The 12,394-nt window shown below is 35.7% G+C and overlaps 1 protein-coding gene across 7 annotated transcripts in view; it reads left to right on the top strand.

Moving 5' to 3' along the window:
• The first annotated feature begins 746 nt into the window (after positions 1 to 746).
• The window catches only part of LOC144972599 (solute carrier family 15 member 4-like), a 28,224-nt gene continuing 16,576 nt past the window's right edge, over positions 747 to 12,394 (top strand). Inside the window, exons 1-5 of one of the 7 annotated variants that reach the window (XM_078914001.1) lie at positions 801 to 1,214; positions 1,643 to 2,005; positions 5,779 to 5,939; positions 8,357 to 8,455; positions 9,417 to 9,481. In XM_078914001.1, coding sequence (XP_078770127.1) covers positions 1,902 to 2,005; positions 5,779 to 5,939; positions 8,357 to 8,455; positions 9,417 to 9,481 — 429 coding nt within the window. In that variant the 5' untranslated portion in view covers positions 801 to 1,214; positions 1,643 to 1,901. Of the gene's footprint in view, positions 1,215 to 1,642; positions 2,006 to 5,778; positions 5,940 to 8,356; positions 8,456 to 9,416; positions 9,482 to 12,394 lie in introns of all 7 variants that reach the window. The other 6 variants (XM_078914002.1, XM_078914003.1, XM_078914004.1 and 3 more) reach the window with 6 other exon arrangements.

Below are 12,394 nucleotides of genomic sequence, written 5' to 3' on the forward strand. Positions count from 1 at the left end.
GTGTAGCTAAAAGAGTTCAGCATCAAGTGGGAAAGGGGGGGGGGGGGGAGATGCCCAAATGAATGGTCAAAATCGGATTCCCCACCTGGTATTGTTAGAGAGAAATTGAACAATTTTAGAGGGTATAAAAAAATAAGGTTCAGTATGATCTGTAGGTGGGAATAAATAAGGCATATTTAAACGTGCATCAATTACGGAAAATACAAAGAAAGCGACTTAAGGAATTTTAGATTGTCAGTTATTCTTTAGTTTCGATTACAAGATTATTTATTCTTCTGCCATTCTTTAACGCATTAACTCGACTGGTTCATTGAGTAAATGTAATTGGCTGGGACAAACTTATCTCCATAAGATTTAAATTTTGACCAGAAAACAGAAAAGAGATTTGAATCGTTGGGATTTACAACTTTGGATTTTGTAATGGGTATGAAATAAGAAATAAGAGTTTTTAATCAGAAATGATGACCAGTCAAGTACATATTATGCTTAGCAATCGGTAAAACACATTTTCAAGTACTAATCTACCCACATTATTTGCCAATAGTCTACATTGCAAAACCATTTCGTTTTTTATATTACATGATGTTCTTCGTGTTATAAAAACGACTGTCGTGTATTCTATTGCAGGAGGTAAGCAAAACCATTTTGTGTGTTTAATTTTGAATAAAAGTTTTATCAGTACAGTCCCCTATGAGGCGTGAATTGTTATCTTCCTTATCGTGTAACATGGGTGTAAAGCTCTAATCGCTTTGATCAGAAAGGGACGCTGAGCTCTTGACGGCGTTTAACTGCGTTTTGTTTTGTCCATGAAAATAGCGTGTAAATACATAAACGTCTAAATATGCAAGGTTGCATGTGGTATTCTACATCAGTTGTGTTAAATGAATTATGCCAAGCAAGGACAGAATTAAAGGGATCAGACCATGACGAATGACGTACCCCCCAATACGTTGCCTTTAATTGGATACTTTATATCATAAATCGTGTTGGTTTGTGGTAACACAGTGCCGTGTTTTATTCATTTGTTTTGACGAGTTGTGTTTTTGACGCGCACACAGTTGACTGGAAGTTGTTTTCATAACCATCGACCTGTTAGTGTTAGAAAGCTTTTTCGTCTGTGGTTTTGGAGTGGCTTACCCATCATAATGTGAACATTGTTGGATTTTAATAAATTTCCTATTCATTATGGGGTGTCTTTTTAAAATTACATCTAGGTAAATGATCATCTTATTGCCTAGTGCAATTTTACCAGCTTCATTTATGCCACATTTCCACTTAGTACACATTCATAAGATAGACTTTGTGAAGAAAGAATACTCAATTTCTTCAGGAATCCAGGCGGGCGTGCACACACAGAGGGAGAGAGAGAGAGAGAGAGAGAGAGAGAGAGAGAGAGAGAGAAACTCCCAAAATTATATGTGCAAATATGGATGGATAGACGGACGAGGCGGACGGACGGAATGAAGATGGATAATGAACACACACACACACAAACACACACACACACACACATATATATATATATATATATATATATATATATATATATATGTGTGTGTGTGTGTGTGTGTGTATATATATATATATATATATATATATATATATATATATATATATATATATGACATTTGTGCAAATCAAGAGGTGGTTCTCACTCGCTATTGACAATATATTAACACCCATAAAAATCGAAAAAATGATAATATAGGAATAAAAATCAAGTATTAGGAACAATAACCGTTTATACTACTAATCAATGTACTATAAAGGATCTTATCAATTTTACATACTTTTATCTTTTGTGATAAACAATGTATCGTGATAAAATCATGCTTCGAGTGTCAATAGTAAGCGTCGTCAAATATTAGCAAAGTGACGGTGTAGTTTTATATGTTGTTGGAATGGAAGTCAGTGGCAAACACAGACTACTGGTTCATCAGTTGGACAAAGACGATGTCTGCAATTTACGGCAATGTGAGGATCAGGCATTGGATTCGGATCGGTCGTGAGTTGATTTCATTTCTACCAAAAGGAATATGAAGAAACGCTAAGCTTCAAGCAATTAATACCATGAGACAAATAATTGTTGACTGTTAGGATTTCCTCACTACCAAATCAATTGACTTTTGGGGGACAATCACTTAAAACTGCCCAGTTTGTTACATGTTAAATTATTTGTTTGATAAAGGGATAATCCGAAATGTCAAAACCATTTGCCTTGTTATTATTGGAGTCTAACACTTCTTCACACTCGTTTACGTTAAGTATATTTAGCTTCAGGAACATTTTATTATATAATTAGTAAAGTGTCCGTGCTCCGCTACAGTATATCTTAAACGCTATGGATTTTTGCTTGTAACATTAAAAAAATTTTTCAATCGAATAGAAAAGAATGAGCATGCCTATCTTGTTGCATGAATTAAATTTCGCTCATGTAAATTGGAAGATTTAGGGCTCAACAACAGTGGACGCTGAATCGACGCGGAATCGCTTTTCAGGCTTGGTTTTGAGGAAGAAAAATTGTATTTACTAATGCCAGTGTGAGGCACGCTAAGTGGGGTCGTCGTGGAGTCTCGCAAGCCTTGTCGACGCATCAAAACGTTGTGTGCGAACTACTCAATATGGCTGGATAAAAACAACAAATACCTGTGTGACATCAACTTCGTTCTATTTATAACTTACCAACACATTAATTTATTTGTAATCTTGAGCGTTTATAGATAAGATAGTATGCGCTTGGCTAAGAAGCTCATAACATTGCCATCCGGAAGTGTAACGGACCAACACACAAAACTGTGTGTATTCGTGAACGTTTATAGTCAGGTTAATACAGTTAAGTGAGCATTACTCACAAACGCGGATGGCAAAAACAATAACAAAGGCCTGAGTGACGTCATCTGCATACTATCTATGGATAGTTCAAAGATGACGTCACTCAGGTCTTTGTAATTGTTTTTGCCATCCTCGTTTATGAGTAATGCTCACTTAACTGTATTAACCTGACTATAAACGTTCATGGATACACATAGTTTTGTGTGTTGGTCCGTTATACTTCCGGATGGCAATGTTATGAGCTTCTTAGACAAGCGCATACTATCTATAGTTTAGTGAGAATTACTCATAAACGTGGAAGGCAAAAGCAATAACAAAGAAACTGAATGACGTCAACTTCGTTCTATCTATAGATAGTATGCAGATGACGTCACTCAGGCCTTTGTTATTGTTTTTGCCATCCGCGTTTGTGAGTTGTTCTCACTAAACTGTATTAACCAGACTATAAAAGTTCATGGTTACACAGAGTTTGTGTGTTGGTCCGTTATACTTCCGGATGGCAATGTTGTGAACTCCTTGGCCAAGCGCATTCTATCTATAGATAGTATGCGCTTGGCTAAGAAGCTCATAACATTGCCATCCGGAAGTATAACGGACCAACACACAAACTCTGTGTAACCATGAACTTTTATAGTCTGGTTAATACAGTTTAGTGAGAACAACTCACAAACGCGGATGGCAAAAACAATAACAAAGGCCTGAGTGACGTCATCTGCATACTATCTATATGATAATGGTACTGACCAGAGCTATCTTAAGTCCCACACATCCTGAGCATCACTCACAAATTTAACACAGACGATCGAGAAACAATCGTGGTGGACCTCACACGGCGAGCACACACAACACAACACACGAAACAAACGAATCTAACAACAAGAAATAAGAAAAACCCCTCTCCATTGACCGCATGACACAAAACTAGTATGTCTCCATTTGCTCGGTTTTTGTTTGTTTGTTTTTTTTTAATTGTTTTTTTTTTTTTTTTTGGGGGGGGGGGTTGTTGTTTGTTTGTTTGTTTTTTTGTGTTGCGTCTTGTCAGAATGGACGACAAGAGACAGACAATGATTGAAGTTTCTGATCTGATTGATAGTATTTAGTGAGAACTTCTCCAAAAAATGGCTCACAAAAGTAAACAACACACAAGACAAACGTACGAACAACAAGAAATTATAGAAGCCCCCTCCATAACAGCACAACACACCCATAACAAAAAAAACTAGAATGTCGCCGTTTGTAGCATTGCTCGTTTGTTGTGCCCCGTGTGGTCAAGATGGACGACTACAAAAAGAAAGTACCATCGATGATGTGTGTCGATGCCGTGTATTTAGTGAGAACTACTCATGAAAATTGACTGGCTAAAAACAATAAGAAAGATGATTGCCGTTGATGTCGTGTGTCCTATAGAGGGAGTTGGAATGTTATTTACCGACGTTTTGTGTGGTGTGGTCTATGGAGGGTCCGCCTTATGTATCGCAATATAATTCCGTTATTAGTGTTTCAAAATATTGGGATGTATTATAAACACACAATTTGGAGCTGATTGCATAGGATCTCTTGGCTATGGTACTGACCCGTCTTGTCAATTTTATGGCAAAAAATTATGTTTTGTGAAATTGATTAAATTTAGTCTAGCAAACAGGTGAAAATATTTGATAAGAAAAAAAGCTATAAACATGGCAAAATTTCAAACACAAATTTTATTTTCCCTGCCATATAGCTGGAAAATGAAAGTTTTTAGAATTTTGCACTGAAAAGGCTAAATTGGCAATCCGGAGCCATCATCTATTTTAACTTTCGGAAAATTTTCACACTATCGCCAGATGTTTATAAGGAAAGCTACGAACTTGTATCGTGCAGTTAAATTCGAATAATAGACTGAGATAAGCAATGATACATTATTTAGATAAAGTTGGGGTTTTTTAAAATATCAAACTTGAATTTTTAGATGATACACATTATTCGTTGGTCGAACAAACATTTCCAGTCTGGTGATTCAAATTGTCGCCGTTTCCACGAAAGAAATCGAAAAAAGAAAACCTGTAAAATAATAATCGTCCTTGCTCAATTTTCGGAATATAAAAGAATCATAGTATGCATAATTTAAAGTTCATCCAAAATGTCATAAATATCGTTGGGACATGTATAAAAAGGCTCTAGGTTACACAGAAAAAAAGCTTTTTTTTCATTAAATTAGATTCTTACGAATTTTGTTTGTTTATTGTTTTAAATACCAACCAAAAAAATCTCAATTATGCTGTCTGGAGTCGTCAAAATGCCCTTTTCGCTTTGACAAGAAACCGTCTACTTCAACGAGTGAGGTGACACTTAATTTCTCAAAATGCCTTAAACCGGAGACATCTTCATGGCCTAAGATGTTTTTTGTCAATATACGGCAAACTTTTTAGCGCGAGGCATCTAATCAGTTCCTCAAACAATACTTACCATAATCTATTCATTTTTGTTATTGGGGCTCTGGTTCAGATCCCGCGGAGGGTCAAAATTAGAACACGTTATCACAGCTCCGGGAAGCGACGATTGAACACGATTCACACAGGTTGGTGTTCCTTGCACCAGTGTGCATAAACAGTTTATTGGGATAGATACAAAAATGTATATTTTATGACTATTTTTGAGATATCTCTGGAAAGTGAAAATCGAAGAATTACGCAAAATAACACGTATTTCACTTTTTACACATTTTATCAATTGTCCCACGTTCACGAAGATTTTTTATTTTCTGAATTATTTGTTGCGTTTTGAATACCCCCTGATCGCCTACAAGGAATTGGATGGCTGGGTTTATTGGAACTAGAGAAACATTACATTACATTTGACTGGGATCTCATCCCAAGGGTTGCTGAAAACCAGCATCATAGCTCCCGAGAATTGAGGTATTGGATACATAGAGTCACTTACCAATATTTGTATCAATGATGTAACCAGATCTACAAGACAGAGGCTTACGCTGACAGTATGTATCCTGTTGACTGAGATGGGGGAGAGGCTGACCTTCTACAGTCTGATAGCCAACGTTATTCTGTTTGCCAAATCTCACCTGGGATATGAAGATGTCGATGCCACAACTATTAATCAAGTATTTGCAGGTGATTATTCAATCGTTTTTAAGGGGCAGCGTGGCTCAGTGGTTCGGTCTTTGCTTCGCACCCGAAAGGTACATTCGCTGTGTGGCATTGAGCAAGTCGCCTCGCCCTAGCTCAGTTTGCGGCGCTGCTCTATGGCTGACGCCTGGGTTCTTCCAGTCTTCCCTTGGAATAGACCCTAAAGGCAAATTTCCCCTTGGGGATAAATAAAGGGAATTTTGTTTTTTTTAATTTTATTTATTTATAACATTATCTTCTTTAACCACTAAACTGCCGTACTCTCGAAAGAAGCGTATTTTAACGTTGGATAGTTGGACGAGTAATCTGGCCAAAGTTTAAATACGCTTCTTTCTGGGGTGCGACATTTAACTCTCTCTCTCTCTCTCTCTCTCTCTCTCTCTCTCTCTCTCTCTCTCTCTCTCTCTCTCTCTCACACACACACACACACACACACAAACACACACACTCACTTTCTCTCCCCCCCCTCTCTCTCTCTCTCTCTCTCTCTCTCTCTCTTTCTCTCTGTGTGTGTGTGTGTGTGTCTCACACATAGATAGATAGATAGATAGATAGATAGATAGATAGATAGATAGATAGATAGATAGATAGATAGATAGATAGATAGATAGATAGATAGATAGATAGATAGATGGATAGATAGATAGATAGGTAGATATATAGATATATATAGAGAGAGATAGAGAGATCGGGGAGAGAGAAAAGAATTGATTTAAATTCCCAAAGATTGGTGCGACCAAAAAGGGATTGGGGTTATGAGAGAGATAAAATAGTGCGTCTGTTGACGTGGACACACACACAGAGAGAGAGAGAGAGAGAGAGAGAGAGAGAGAGAGAGAGAGAGAGAGAGAGAGAGAGAAAGAGAGATGTTTGAGAAATATTTGACGCAGTATTCCATACCCCTAGAAAAATGACATATTGAGAAAATAGCAAAATAGCTTTCCGTTTTTCACTTTTATTACTACCTATACCCTTGTCAACCGTGCTTTTCGAGACATTAATAGTTTAGTTTGAGAAACTGCATTCAATAATATTATTGCTAAGATGATATAATGTTTTCCACCAAAATCTCAAAATCAGTTTTTTGAAGATTTTCCTAAAAATTAAACCCAAACCACACCTTAATTCAGCCATCCCCATCCATCTCTCTATCCACCTAAAGACTCGTAGGACCTGCCTGGACTCACTATTCCATTGCATTCTGTGCCCTCTCCTTCCCACCCCCACCTCTCCTTGACCATCTCCAACTCCATCACTTTTTATGTCTTCTTTCGGGTTGCATAAACCCCAGCTGTTGTATTTTTTTTAAATCTTTATTGCGGAACTTCAATTGAGATATGTAATTTTCAAATATTTTTCTTTTCCCTTTCCTTTTCTCTATACTGATAAAGAATTTTTAATTTCCTCAATCTTCATCTTCTACTCAACTACATACCATTAACTCCCACGAATCTTAGACTGACCACTCACGGAAACTTAAACCTCTCTCTCTCTCTCTCTCTCTCTCTCTCTCTCTCTCTCTCTCTCTCTCTCTCTCTCTCTCTCTCTCTCTCTCTCTCTCTCACTTTGTTTATATAAACGGTATAATAAACAAACCACCCTGTCTACCCCCCCCCCCCAAAAAAAATATTTAAAAAAAAAGAAACTAAATTTAAGTCATTTTCATAAAAGCAGTCGTCATAAAAATGAAAATAAAACTTGATGATAAAGCCCGATGAGAGAGAGAAAATATATATATATATATATATATATATATATATATATATATATATATATATATATATATATATATATATATATATATATTAGCAAAATGCCTTTATTTTGAGTTAGCTGTTCCAAACAAACTCTAAGATGCAAATGTTTTCATATCGAGTAATCTCCGTTCAGGTTTTCGTCCAAACGTACCATCGATCACATGATTTATTGCTGGCCAACGATTGGGCTTTTCTTAATAAATGTAAAAACGCTGCTTTCCTTATGAAATGCAATGGGTCAAGCTGGATTATTAAACTTTTGTATGCAGGATTGTGTCCCTGAGGTGGGTACATTACATACCTTAATGCATTCGACTATGGTGAAAATAAGTACCCATTTATTGGCATTGATGGATTATATACAATTGGTAGAAATAAGAGGACCCCTATCAAGTGATTTTCTGTGTGAAATGAAATGTTGGTTCCACAAGATGTGCTGGGGGAATAAATAAAACATTTTAAAGCACATGGAGCATAGTAAATTCGTGGAAATAATGCAATTTCACTTCTTAGAATTCTGTTACCATTGTTTTGATTTATAACATCCTGACAATAAGATGTTCATAAGTTTTTTAAATGATTTCTTTTTTATTGTAGCTTTGATATTTTATTTTCTAAAAATACATGGTATTAATTTTTCTTCAGGTATAGTTTATATAGTTCCCATAGGCGGCGGTTTTATAGCGGATTCCTACGCAGGCCGATTCAAGACGATTGTAACATCAGCCATTATTTATCCTATAGGTGAGAAAGTTTACAATAATTTTAACTGGTCTTGCGCCTTTGTCGTCAAATGTTATGACACTGGGCTTGCGACATGTAGGTTGAAAGTCAAAATCCTACACAAAATTGAATCTTTGGAAAAAGTTCTTTACTCACATTATCTCACCGTACTCAAGTGTATAAAGAATACCTTGCTGGTAATAGCGGTGACCGTCGATAAAATATATCAGTGCCTTACAGACCGCATGGCTCTTTTAAAATGTTCAGCATTGCTTTTAGCTCCTGTCCCTGGTAAAGCGCTTTATGACATTTAATGGATATTGCGCAATATAAGAGCTCAGATAATTTTTTTTTCTGAACTTTACTTTCCCTTTTCATAAGTTGAAAAGTGTGACCTCATAACCATCTTGTAGTCTGGAGCATTTGAGCGCTACTGAATATTTTGGCACCCCTTTCGCTCAATTTAAATCATTTTAAGGCAACGTCAGATTATAATCGCAACCTTCAACGTGTCTAATAGTCTTTAGCTGTTTCATTTGATTTTATTCTGTTCACCGTTTTTTTTTTAAAATATAATTTTGGTTTTTTTAAATGTGATTTGATTTGGGTTTGCCTGGTTTTTTTGTTTTGTTTATTTTTATTTATTTTTTTTTTTTTGGGGGGGGGGGGGGAGTTGGTTTGTTTGGTTTTGGTTTTTTGTTTTGTTTTGTTTTTTGTTTGTTTTTTTGGGTTTTTTTGTTTTTTGTTTTTTTGTTGGTTTTTTTTTTTTTTTTTTTTTTGGAGGTTTTTTTTTGCTTTTTTTTTTTTTTTTTTTTTTGGTTTGGTTATTATAAATATTTTGTTTTCCTTGAAGCTGCTATATTTATTTTTGTTCAATTCTTTAATCATCATCCGCTTGATATTTAAAACAATTGCCTTTCTTTTCCTGGTTTTGATAAAATCAATTGTATTTAATGTTTATTTTCTTGTCATTTAATGACAGGCATTGTTTTTATCCTTGCTGCTGCCATCGATTTTTCTGATTGGGGAGCGGAGGATGTGAGTGAGGTATGTTGCGTGTACTTTTATAGATACGAGATGTGATTCAGAATTTCCCTCGTCTATAACTTCGTGAATAAGTTCTAGAAGTAACAAAATTTGAGATTGAATTTGAATTTGATTGATATGACGTCATATTTGAGAAATTTCGATGCCAAATTTCAAGTATATTGCTTGTCGTGACATAGAGCTGTGGCGTGGTAAGTTTGTTGTACTTTTGCTCCTGGTTCAAGCGTAAACAATGGAACATGGCTGAGCAAAACATTGATACAACCTTCTCACGGTACGATGTTTGGGTTGTCATTGGATTTTTAACTTTTCTCGGCAAGTCTGCTGTCGAAATACACGGAGACCTTTGTAAAGGTTTGGAGCACAATGCTCCTTCAATTCAAACTGTTAGAAGATGGGTCAGGGAAGTTGAGGTTTGGAGATCTGGCAAGCAGGATGAGGAACACACTAAGGGACCTCCTGTTGTCACCTGTACAAGGACAGTACATCACAGAAGATGGCAGATCTATTGCAGAGGTCAAAAGAAGGATCATCATTGCCAAAACAAACTTCATGAAAAGGAGAAAAATACTCACTAGTTTAAAACTATCAACAAAAACAAAGTACGTATGACTAAATGTTATATATGGTCCACATTCTTATATGCATGTGAAACATGGACCATAACGAAGGAGATGCCTTTGAGATGTGGGTATACCGAAGAATTCTAAGAGTACCATGGACCAGAAAGAAATCAAACATTCTGGTTCTTATTGATGCAGGCTAAAGGTCCAGAAAACTGTTGGGAGAAGTTAAAATGAGAAAACTGACTTATTATGGACACATCATTCGGAGACACAATACCATCCAAAAATCAGTGCTAGAAGGAAAAGTAGCTGGCAGAAAGGCACGGGGCAAACCAAGGAAGTCCTGGATAGGAAATGTGGAGGCAACAACTGGCAAAAAGATAATCGACTGCTCGGTAATGGCCCTTGAGCGTGAAGAATGGCGTTCCATGACATTAAACCTCTGTACGGAGACGGAACTTCGGTAAGGTAAGGTATATTTGAAAACTGCCGTTCCTTTGAAAGGTTTTACTGTTCAAAACATACATGGAATCTGGAGTTAAAGAAGTTGCTATTTCACATTATTTCATTCAAATCAGCCCCTCGCCCCTTTAAATAAATAAAAATAAAATTGAGCTTTTATATAGCGCAATATGCACTTAACGTGCTCAAAGCGCTTTACAAGGGGTCCCTGGTCAACAGCAACATTTAACATGTAGGACGAGACATAAGCGATATTACAATTTTTTCGGACAAAGACAACGCTGTTAACGGCCAGGTACTCATTTTACACCCGAGTACGATGAGAGAATGTGAGTAAAGAGTCTTTTCCAAGGACTCAACTATGCGACGAGCGAGGCTCGAACCCAGGACCTTCCGATCCGAAAGCGAGTGTCATATCACTAGACAACATACCCCTTTCCAATTAATATAATTCAAGAATGACGAATACGTGGCGTACTCGATGGGTGACCAGTGGGATTTCGTGACAAGTCTTGACCGACCTTTATGAGTTGTGTTTCTCAATAGTTGATCGGGTGTTAAACCTTTGTGAAAGGAATTTCTCCTCGTCCTATCGGAGACAGGAGTAAACATTCGAGGATCGCCCTGTTTTATTGACATTAATGTCTTTGTCCGAAAAATGTATAAGCACCTAACGGGCTGCTTGTGTCGTTCAACGTATTATATTATAGAGAAAGTATAAACGCCGTGAGACTATTTTAACACTAAAATACTAGATAAATGATATCTATTATTAAACTTTTTCAAAAAACCCAAAATCATTTGCCAAGCTACGCCACTGAATGCAACTTTGTTATGATTATTTTCCCCACAGGAAAGAGAATCAACACACCATTGCTGTAAACATTTTAAAGTTTTGAGTCATATTTTATTGCAAACGAGTAAAAGATCAAAGGAATTCGGCATTGTGAGAAAACTGTTTGGTCAATCGCTATCGGTATTAAAAATTCATGTCACTTAAAATGTATCTAAAACCGTATGCAAAAAATCATAGCATCACATTTCGTAACTTTGGAGGAATTTGCGATATTCCGTGCGCACGGGACTTGGAACGGACGATCTATTATACACGTAAGAACCAAAAGACAAAGATATTTAATTCATTTTTACTATCAGTAATACGAAACTTTGGGATGATTTTTACATGAAATTTGAAAGATACAACATTCGCTCTAAAATCTATTTATTTATGCATGTTTACATGGTGTTATATTTACATTATTTATCATTTATTTATACATTCAAGTGACATGCTCTATTTTTACTTCTTGTCAAGCCGTGTTGGCTATGTGCAATCCTTCTCAATCTATGTTCAAAATTCTGTTTACATTACAAAATCCATTATTACAACTCTATTCTATTTTCATGTCTGATTTTTATAGCGTTCCCTGTACCTGTTGTATATTTTATGAAAATTTTATTATCTTTGATGTTTATTTTGTTATAAATTAGCTTCGTATTTTAATCAATTAGTGCATGACAGTGTGTAAATCTGTGTAAATATAACGATGAATGATGTGTAGCATTATGATAATTTCCATTCAGGATCAATAAAATATACCTTATCTTATCTAATTAAACCGTTATATATATATATATATATATATATATATATATATATATATATATATATATATATATATATATATGATATATATATATATATATATATATATATATATATATATATATATATATATATATATATACATATTTCCTATATTCAAATGAAAGTAGAAAAAGGGAAGGGGTGTATAATGAAGAGATGATGGGATACATAATATATAAATCAATTTTTAAAAAGCCAAAGATTTAAAATAAGACGTGTGACCAGCCGTCTCAGTGA

The sequence above is a fragment of the Berghia stephanieae genome, chromosome 5, assembly GCF_034508935.2.
Source record: "Berghia stephanieae isolate SIO BIC M18660-M18661 chromosome 5, UCSD_Bste_1.3, whole genome shotgun sequence".
NCBI lineage: Eukaryota > Metazoa > Mollusca > Gastropoda > Nudibranchia > Aeolidiidae > Berghia > Berghia stephanieae.